The 10704-nt window shown below is 39.1% G+C and overlaps 1 protein-coding gene across 1 annotated transcript; it reads left to right on the top strand.

Annotated features, from left to right (window-relative positions):
• The first annotated feature begins 201 nt into the window (after positions 1-201).
• On the top strand, positions 202-10399 carry ACBD7 (acyl-CoA binding domain containing 7). Its single transcript, XM_074865040.1, has 4 exons — positions 202-428; positions 9756-9873; positions 9984-10046; positions 10134-10399. Exons 1-4 carry the CDS (start codon positions 417-419, stop codon positions 10205-10207), a joined length of 267 nt encoding a protein of 88 aa, XP_074721141.1. The 5' UTR covers positions 202-416; the 3' UTR covers positions 10208-10399.
• The last annotated feature ends 305 nt before the right edge of the window (positions 10400-10704 follow it).

Genomic DNA, 10704 nt, shown 5'->3' with positions numbered 1-10704 from the left:
AATCACTCAAGTAATTCGTTTTTCACACGAACAACTTGAAAATCTCGCTGTATCTCTTGCTCTCAGGCTGGCGGCCTGAGGATTACCTCAGGGGTATGGAAACGAGCTCAGGCTTTCTGACGAAACGAGTGTGAGCTCAATGCCCCCACCGTCCCTTCCTGGGCATTCGTAGCCGCTCAGTTGCCCCGCGGGTCCCGAGAGGCGCAGCGGGAGCGAGCCCCCGTGTCCTGCCGCGGCGTGGCTTTGCTGCCGCGGGTGAATTGAGGTCACTCGTGGGCAGCCCAGCGCCCCCCCCCCCGCCGCCCGCGGAGCGCAGCCCCCGCCGCTCAGCTCGCAGCGCAGCAGCCGAGCAGCAGAAGCGCCGCGTCCCCGCCGGAGAAGGAGCGAGGCCGTTCCCTGGGCATCTTCACAGCATCATGACTCTGCAGGTATCTGCATCTGGTGAGCCAGGGACGAGAGGAGAGGAGAGGGAGAAATGCGCTGTCCATCTGGGCAATGCCGTGTCGGAGACAGCGGTATTTCTTCAGCGTAAGGATTATTGCTGCAAAATCAAGGTTACCTTGAGGCACGGGAAATTTGCCTAAGCCTTTGGAGGTTAAACAATGCATTATGTTTCTCGAGTGGAGGGTGAGAGACGTGCTGCTTGTTTTGAACTACTCATAGGTCATTTAAGTTTTTGGAGCCTCACCTGTTTAGAGCATGCATGAATTTATGTGTGCATCTGAGTTTGCTAGGACTGGATTATGCATTGAAAGATAGGTACATCCTTAATTTTTTAGGATCTAGCAGTTACTTGTATCTATAAAAGGAGGAGGGAAACTTCTAACACTGAAGCAGTGGTCTCTGCATTTGGGAAGCATGAATAATTTTTAAGGGAGTTGTGCGGGTTTTTTTTGTGGTGTGTGCATCTTTGGAGTGGTACATGTTTTGGTAGGAAAGCTTTCTGCCTTCTGGATAGAGAGAGCGTCCTTCTACCTTCTCTCTGACAATAGATTTAAATAGTTTTTGAGGATATTAGATCTTCATTGCCTTCTACCTTTGTAGCAAACAATGAATGCTTCCCTTGTCTTGCCCATACCCTGATGGATTAGGCTGTTTTTCTTCATTAGGCTCTCTATTATCCCTTTCACTTCCAAGATTTGCAAGCCCTTTTATCCCAGTCTCATTATAATGTCTGTCTCAGCTCGGTTAGTGTGCGTGTTTTGCAAAGAGCGAGCAACATAATGCTCTGACCTAGATGCAGGAAGTGTGTTGCCAGTAGCTCAGCAATTTTCTCCTGAGCTGCAATTATGTTGAATGACACAGAGGTTTCATTGTGGTGTTTTACAGCTAAGAGGAAGAATCATATTTCTTCAGTGGGTCAGAATTGCCAAATTCCAAATATAACAGCACCTTTGTTCAATTAGTCATCACTGAAATTATAGTTCATTTTATTTTGCCTTGAATTCACTCCTGAAAATAAATTTATTAGCCAGATGATTAAGCAATGAGCCATAAATCACTATTAAAAAGAGCTGAGTGCAGTATAATATGCCATTCCATTGCTGTATAGAGTTACACGTTCACGTAAAAATCAGTGGTTGAAATATTATGATATCCAACACATTCTGCATTAGGCGTTAGGGAGGTTTTCACTGTCACTTTGGGTGACAGCTACCATCCATATCCATAAAAATTCTTGAATCAAGCTGTATGGGAATGAGGACAAAATGAGCAAAATAATGTTTTCATCAGGGAGGCTGTAAAAGGTTTAGAAGTTTTGCAAACTGGTAAAATATTCTGCTGTAAATGAAGAATTCATTCAAGCTTTTTTCTTTGCAAAAAGGGAGTATGTGCTAATAGTCTGATGATTTGTACATTTCTCTTTAATTCATGTGTGTATGTTTATGCCTGTATATATGCTTTTAATTTAAGAAGTTAAAGGGAATTTTATTGGCACATGATTAAAAGGAAATTATATTTTTATAGGCTGCTCCTAAGCATGTTGTGTAAGCAAGCAAATCCTAAGCAATAGTCTGTGCACAATGATTGGCTAGACAGAGATGAAGAAAGAAATGTTTAGTGTTTAAACATCATTTCTGCATATTTCTTGCTGAGTAAGATACATATTTGCATATTTTAAAAACAGTATCTTGTGATACTTGCCTATAGATCCAAATAGAATAAACATATATGAAGATAAGAAGCTTATTAACCTAATGGTTTCTTTTTTTGAGTTATTTTTTGTCTTGTACAAGTCTAACAATGCTTCTTGTTCATTCTTACTGTGAAATTTAGATCAGAAAACTATTCAAGGCATGTGGAAGATTCCTACTGACTTGAATGGTCCTTGTACATCAATGCTGGCAGGACCTCACATGCACTAGTGGCCACAGTATAAAGATGAAGATAAACCTTATTTAAACTTTAATCAATTCTGGCAACTCAGTTATGTTTTATTATTGATACCACATCTTACTGTTAACAAAGCATGAATGCTGCTTTTGTTTGTACATGTATGGATAATATTAAGAGGTATCTGTGATGTAGAAATCAGTGATAGGTAAAGTCAAGAATGTCACATTACTGGTGTTTGGATTAAGAATGAAATATTTATTTTAATAAAATTTTACCTGTAAAAGAAATTTTAAGAGTGATGGGCCATTACATTTATTTTCATAAGCAAACCTACATCCCTTTTATATACATGTATCAACAGTGTGAGTGTAAATGCATTGCTTGTAGGAGTGTCAGAGATGTACAGTTCCAGTTTCTTTCGGATGGTATTTTTAATTCAGTAATAACTTTGTTGCATTGCTGATTTTGTTTCCCCTCATTGAGTTCTTCTCCATAATAAATGCTATACATCTATTAAAAATACTGTTGTTAGCACTTATGTGGACATGTGTTTTTGCGTAATTAGACTACGGTTTTGGTACCTGAGTACAAAACTCATTTGTATCTGACTGCTGCAGTGTCTGAAGCACTGCGCCGCAGCGTGGCATGACTGGAGTGACTCTGGGGTAAGCTGGGATGTAAATTCAGAGCATGTGAGTTCCCCCGCAGTAAGTGCCGATGTCCTTGCTCTTGCCCTGAGGTAAGCACAAAGTGGACCAGGCCTATTTTTGTGGAGGGTTAAGGTACCTATCTGTCAAGGTATATAGAGGTAACAAGTCGTGCAAAAAGTCTCATAAGTACTGTGAGTTCAGACTCCTGTTTAGCTTATAGCGACGCAGTGTGCTTGTGAATTCCCTCCCTGCACTCTTGGTGACTTGCTGGCCTCAAACATGTGTGTTCACCTTTCTGGTTTTGTTTCTGAAAGGAAGGGTAGTGATATTTACTTACTTTCTATGGCCCTTGGCAATTTTTGGTGAAAAATTAAAAATGAGTTTAACATCTGACCTTGCTGAAGCATTGCAGGTGGTTGTAGGAAATTCAGGTACAGTTGTCCTACAGAAGGAGAACAAGAGAAAATACTGCTTAAGAAGAAAAATAAAGATTGCAAGGCTTTCATGAAAGCAAATACTAATATCACAAATATTAGGAATTCTTCACAGGGAGGATTTTATTATATTGCTTACAAGAAGCACAAATGAACTATGAACTGTGATTAATAACTAAACCACTGCTTTTTTTCTTTTATGGCCAAAGATACTTTTCTTTTGAACATCTAGGACAAGCCATTGAATGATGCATGATTCAGAATAGTTTTGTTTGCACCTAAGCTAGAAGCTATCAAAGTTATCATTTCTGGAGAAAGAATCAATTTCTCTAATCAGATTTGAGATTAGGGTTTTCTCATTTGTCCAGATTTTTCATCTGTGGCATCAAGAACAAATAAATGTAGAGAATAATCAGTTCTCACATTAGCCTAACGACTGATCCTAAGGGATCGTATTACAAGTTGTGCTGTAAACTTCATACAGTCCAATGAAATTCTAATGGCAAAGCTTACAGAATAATCAGCAAGAGTTTCTTTGTATTCTTACTTACTTAGCTGCTGTTCAGCAGATTCAGTATTTAAAGAAGAAATTAAATTATCTGAAATACCTGTCTGTAGCCACAGCTCTTGCAACCGTGGCAGGCCAGCCATGGTTACAAAGATTTTGCGGCAGGAATTCCTTAAGAATCAGATCGTACTACTGTGTGCATCATGAAAACTTGGCCAGCTGACAGAAGATTTCTAAAAGTTTATCATTTACTGATTTGACCTGAATTACAAAGATTTTCATTCTTGTATAATTACATTCATGAAGTGTTTCTGTATTTAACTATTTCCTTTTAACATCTGCAATTTAAAGGGGTTTTAGAAGAACAAAAATTGACTTGCACTTTGTGGCAAATACTAAAAATGTGTCTCCTGACCTATACATTGAAGTATTTCACCACCAGCAAGACAGCAAAACCGTCCATTTGTGAATATACATATCCGATGTTCTTGTTTATAAGTACTGAATCTACATCAGTATTAATGTAACTATTGCTAATTTAAAACATTAAATAAAACTGAAATTATAAGTTATTTTGTTTAGCTAAATTGCCAGAAATATTTGTTGTTCAGACTTGTCAGAAGATACAACTCCTGCTCCACAGACCTTATTACTTTAAGATAATTTCAAAATATTTGTTTTATGGCAGTGGGGAGATACCCTTGCTTTCACACTACAAAATGCCACCCTATAGAGGTTAGAAAGGGCCCCTCAATACTAGCATAACTTTACAAAAAGATCACTACGTATTGTGAAGGTTGAGGACTCTATGCATGCTATCGGATACCTCCTAACCCTCATACAGTCATGAAAAGTGTTTGCCATTAAGTAGCGTGTTTTCTTCTTGAACTTCTTTCCTGTGGTAGGGGTCCCTCCCATTAATAAACAAAAGATGATCAGAGGTAATGGAAAGAACAGAGGAAATCCTTACGCTTAGTTAGTTGGTAAAAACTAGATGCTTTAATGATGCTTGAAGTGGTTTGGGGGAAATGTTTGCTTTTATTATTATTTAATTTCAATCATTATGGCTACTTTTAAAATGTGACCCTTCATAGATTTTCCAAGATTTATTTACTTAAAACAGTGTGACTATTTGTAGGGTACCACCTGTGGAATTTGTACTTTGTCAGGCTTCTAAGGGGAACACTGGGCCACTATTACTGTCTGTATCATAAAGCCTACAGAGGGTGGAAGCAAGGACAGGTAGCCTGGGAGGAATACAGAGAAATTGTCTGAGCAGCCACGGATCAGGTTAGGAAGGCCAAAGCCCTGATAGAATTACATCTGGCCAGGGACATCAAAGGTAACAAGAAAAGCTTCTATAGGTACATTGGTGACAAAAGGAACACTAGGGGAAATGTGGGCCCTCTCCGGAAGGAGACAGGAGACTTGGTTACCTGGAGTATGGAGAAGGCTGAGGTATTTAACCACTTTTTGCTTCAGTCTTCACCAACAAGTGCTCCAGCCACGCCACCCAAATCACAGAAGGCAAAAGCAGGGACTGGGAGAAGGAAGAACTGTCCACTTGTAAGAGAAGATCAGGTTCGAGACCATCTAAGGAAGCTGAAGGTGCACAAGTCCATGGGACCTGATGAGATGTGTCCATAGGTCCTGAGGGAACTGGCAGATGAAGTGGCTAAGCCACCATCCATCATATTTGAGAAGTCGTGGCAGTCTGGGGAAGTTCCCACTGACTGGAAAAGAGGAAACATAACCTCCATTTTTGAAAAGGAAAAAAAGGAAGACCCAGGGAACTACAGGCCAGTCAGTCTCACCTCTGCGCCTGGCAAGATCATGGAGTGGATCCTCCTGGAAACTGCTAGAGCACATGGAAAATAAGGAGGTGATTGGTGACAGCCAATCGAGGGAGGTGATCCTCCCCCTCTACTCTGCTCTGGTGAGACCCCACCTGCAGTGCTGTGTCCAGCTCTGGGGCCCCCAACATAAGAAGGACATGGACCTGCTTGAGTGAGTCCAGAGGAGGGTCATGAAGACGATGAGGGGGCTGGAACACCTCCCCTGTGAGGACAGGCTGAGAGAGTTGGGGTTGTTCAGCCTGGAGAAGATAAAGCTCCAGGGAGACCTTATAGTGGTCTTCCAGTACTTAAAGGGGGCTACAGGAAAGATGGGGAGGGGCTCTTTGTCAGGGAGTGTAGGGATAGGAAGAGGGGTAATGGTTTTAAACTGAAAGGGGGTAGATTTAGATCAGATGTAAGGAAGAATTCTTCACTGTGAGGGTGGTGAGAAACTGGCACAGGTTGCCCAGAGAAGCTGTGGCTGCCCCCTCCGTGGAAGTGCTCAAGGCCAGGTTGGACGAGGCTTGGAGCAACCTGGTCTAGTGGAAGGTGTCCCTGCCCATGGCAGGGGGTTGGAACGAGATGATCTTTAAGGTCCCTTCCAACCCAAACCATTCTGTGAGTCTATGAAGGTATTTGGGAGTAGTCAAGAGCACTCAATTCTGCAGACAGAGAGTAGAAAGTGGTATTGAATTCGAGAGCTTGCAGTTGTCAGAAAAGCTGAATTTTACTTCAATGCAAAGAACAGGTTCTGCTCATATAGCATGTATGTAATTTGTGCAGTAATTTTGTATTACTGCAACTTCTGCCTGAAGGTTCAAGGACTTATTATCATGTAGACCAGGTTTTTTTTTTTTTAAACTCAGTTTAGCTGCAACTCAGAGTGAAGATTTTAGTTTGTGTTTAACACAGAACTAAACAAGCCCCTCAAATGCTAAACTCTTTGATAGATTGGGACAGAAGACACTTTATGAAATGTTTAACAATTTACTCTTTCAACTGAGGTGAGAAAGCTTGTACTCCAGTTTTCTAGCCTTTCAGGGAAATGAATAATCAGGTTTCATATTTCTGATGTTAAGCTTTGTAGAAGAAAATACTTACATTTCTTTATCCAGAACAAAGAAGCAAAGGAGCTTTTGTGGTTCATATAATCCATTTTTAATTCTGATCCAAGCTGACTAAATCCAGCAACTTCAATTAAAATAGTTATCATGATCAGTTTAATTTCTGCTAGAATGCTTTTTTTTAATAGAGTACATGGAAACAAAAAAAAATCTGACAAGAGATGCTGTAAGGTCATTTCAACATTATTGATTCAGCTTTTATATGGAGCATATGATTTTGGTTTATCTAAATTACATATAACATATTCTGGATGTTTTGGGTTTTAATTCTAGCAAAATCCTGTATTTGTCTTGCAACACTCCCAAATATTTGGTTGGTTAAAAAAAAAATTAAAAAATCCACAGCGTTTAGTTGGTCTTAAAAGAAATCAGACACAAAAAGTTGGACTTAAAGCTTCATGTTTTTCTATGATTCTATAGTATTATTGCATTTTATTGATATTGAAAATTATTTTTATGAAAATCGGAACAAACTGCATAAGCATAGTTACATGTTTTCTGTCTATAAAGTTTTAAGAATATAATTTGTAAGTAATTTGATCTAGAATTTAATGCAGTAACTGCCAAATAGTATACTTTATCAAATGACCAAGTTTCAGAGCTTTAAGTGGACAAATGACACTTAGAATCTGGCTAATTCTCAGTATTGTACTGAGTAAAGAATGAAGGATCATTAAATTAAAAATATCTCCACATAACAGCAGTGTTTCTCAAACTTAAAACTGATAGACCATTTTAACACCCTAGCCATTTTCTGTACTCCTGCATCCACTACTGGGCATTCGGTTCTGGGAGGCCTTAGTGGGAATCTCCTGGAAACTTCTGCTTGTCAGTTATTGAAACTCTGAGGTTCTTGCTGAGTTAGAAGATTATTTGTTGATAAGCATCTGCGTTGCTGCAGAATTTTTGTCTAAAGAGCTTTCCTTTCATTGCATTTTTAAGTGTGCTATAAACTGACAGAACTAGAGATGTGGATTATCATCATGAACCCTTCTCATCTAATGTTCTGTGAATTTGTAACTGCAGTCTAAAGAAGATTCAAGATTTTTAATTGCTGTTTTGCAGGGAGCATTCCTTTGCTAGAACACCCTTTTAATCATACACCATGATTTTTCTTAAAACATTGTTTCTAAATACACCTGTCTGCCTGCTGCTCCTTGTTTCAACTCTGGTGTTACAGATGTAAGTCCTCCTGTGGTGAGCACTTTTGTTCTTAGACTTGCTATTTCTCTTTGTGGGTTTCAAATAGCAATTATACAAAAAATTAGAAAATCCTCAGAAGTTTGTATCTGGAAACTTTACTCTCCAGCCAAACTAAATTTCCAGGCTAAAAAAAAAAAAAAAAGTGAACTCCATCTCAGGAGGCAGAGGTAACTCATCTGGTGGGAGAGTGGCCAGGTTTCTGTGCAGGAACACTGCAGTGAATTCAGGTACCTGTCATTACCCTCTACTGCCGCCTTAATGCAGCCACCAGCTGTTGTGTCCTTATATCAATGAATGGGTAGTTTGTGATTCCAGCAAGGGGCCTTTCTTTGAAGAAAGATACTTAAGCATCAGTCTCTAAATTTTTCGTTTTTCCTTCTCGAATTTAAATACAGAAATAGCCTTTCTCTTGTACTTTCTCTCTGTTTGAATACAGAATGCTATAGTGAGCCCAGCTCTCATGCGTACTTGCTTATTTCTATCACCTGGTCCACCCAGCACAGTTGCTTGCCAAGGAGAAAGGCATCAACTAAGGAGATAAATGTGCATTAGGTTTTCTTATTAAAAAAAAAAAAAATCTTTCCTGTAACTAGAGAAAGGAAAAAGTGGTCTAAAGAAGCACAGTACAAACTGCTGAGGTAGTGCCAGGGTCTCAGTTATTTAAATAGAGCCACAGCATTCATGCTGAAACTATTGCTGAATACATCAGTGATTTACCACAAAGTTGTAGGCCGGTTTTGTACATACTAAATATATGTGTAATAGCACATCTTGCAGGATATATTGTGCTTCTGCAAATGCAGATCCAACTCAAAAGCTAAAATAATTATTGAAACCAGCATATAGCATATTAAAGTGCCTGTATCTTTTTTGCATTATAGTAGTGCAGTGACCTGGCAGATCTGTGGTCACTGTATGAAATCTCTCTCTGAAATGTCCTGGGCATGAAACAGAACTCCCAACTCGGTGCTCAAGTCTTAGCCTGAGACCCAATATATAGCAAGAACAATGGCTATAGCCTTGGGTTGGTGTGAATGTGGGATGCATGGTGATGAAAGGAGTAAATTTATACTTCGCTCTTGTGCTCCACTGTGTTGGAGAGTTGGGTGTTGAAGGTGATCCTGGCAGTAGCACTGCTCATCTCCAAGAGATACATCTGTGCCAACTGTTCGTCACCTACTGCACTGTCAGCAGAGAAGTGGAAATGAAGGGGGAAGTGGGCAGTACCCCTCAGAGGGTATTCAAGCTCCACCACTCAACACTGTGCAGTCAGGGCCGAATTCAGAGATTACTGCTGAGGCATAAAGTTCAATGAACACCTTCATACCCCCACTGTGACTGTGAAAGACATACACGCTACATTCACTCTATAGGCTGCTTGCATGAATATATCTGTAGATCTCCTGACACTAGACAGTCTGGTTCTAAGTAAAACTGTTGGAAAAATTATTTTAGCAGTGCTGACCCTATTAGCTAAACTGGCCTAGTTCCCCTTCTAATAACTTATGGTTCTACTAAGCTTCTTTCATGGGAAAATGCCTAGACTTACCACTGAACCCATATGAGTAATTTAGAGTATCTAATGATACTACTGTACATGCTATACTTAATGTTTTAAGCACACCGCTTGAGAGGAAAACTAACACTTTCTTTTCTTTCATCAGGCTGACTTTGAAGGTGCTGCAGAAGATGTAAAAAAATTAAAAACAAGACCAACTGATGAAGAACTGAAGGAACTATATGGATTCTACAAACAGGCTACTGTTGGAGATATTAATATTGGTATTCATATATATATACACACACTTCACATTTACTCCCGTATCTTAATGAAATCAAGCAAATGTTAGTAAATCTGCATGATAACCAAAGGTATGCATTTATTTTGGCAGAATGTCCAGGAATGCTAGATTTGAAAGGCAAAGCCAAATGGGAAGCATGGAACCTGAAAAAAGGTGTTACAACAAGTAAATTTACATCATGTAGTCATATCCATAGGATTACAAACGAGGAAAGATAATGACTCCTACTTTCCTTTGCAGGTTTATCAAAGGAGGACGCCATGAATGCCTATATCTCTAAAGCAAAAGCAATGATAGAAAAATATGGGATCTAGAATCCTCAAAATAATTCCCACTAATAACTAACTCTTCAGTAGCTAATGAAAAATGCAATACTAACTCCTTATTGTATAGTCTGACAGTAAAATCTTTTAAGCATAAGATGTTTGACTGTAAAGGCTATTTACACACATACTCTATTTTTAGATTGTATCTTATTCTAAATAAATTTGAATCAAATAAATTAAGCTTTCTGTAAGAATTGTGGATTTTTGTGGGTATTAAATTACATTTAGCATTTTTGCAGGAGCACACAAAGAGAAGCTCTAAAAGTAAAATAACATAGCTGTCATTTTTTGCAAACAAGGTTATGGAATGAAGTAAAGGGTTCGTGCACATGCGAGATGAAAACAGGGAAAAGATGAAAACTTTTTTATTTTTAAGACCCAAAGCCAATGTTTATTTTCAAAAAAAACCAGAAAAACACCCCCTTTTAAAGGATTACAATAAAGATCTAGAGGAACAGAACAACTCTTAGGTATAACTGCATGCA

The sequence above is a fragment of the Strix uralensis genome, chromosome 1 (genome assembly GCF_047716275.1).
Source record: "Strix uralensis isolate ZFMK-TIS-50842 chromosome 1, bStrUra1, whole genome shotgun sequence".
Lineage (NCBI taxonomy): Eukaryota > Metazoa > Chordata > Aves > Strigiformes > Strigidae > Strix > Strix uralensis.
This window is presented reverse-complemented; position numbering and strand designations above follow the sequence as displayed.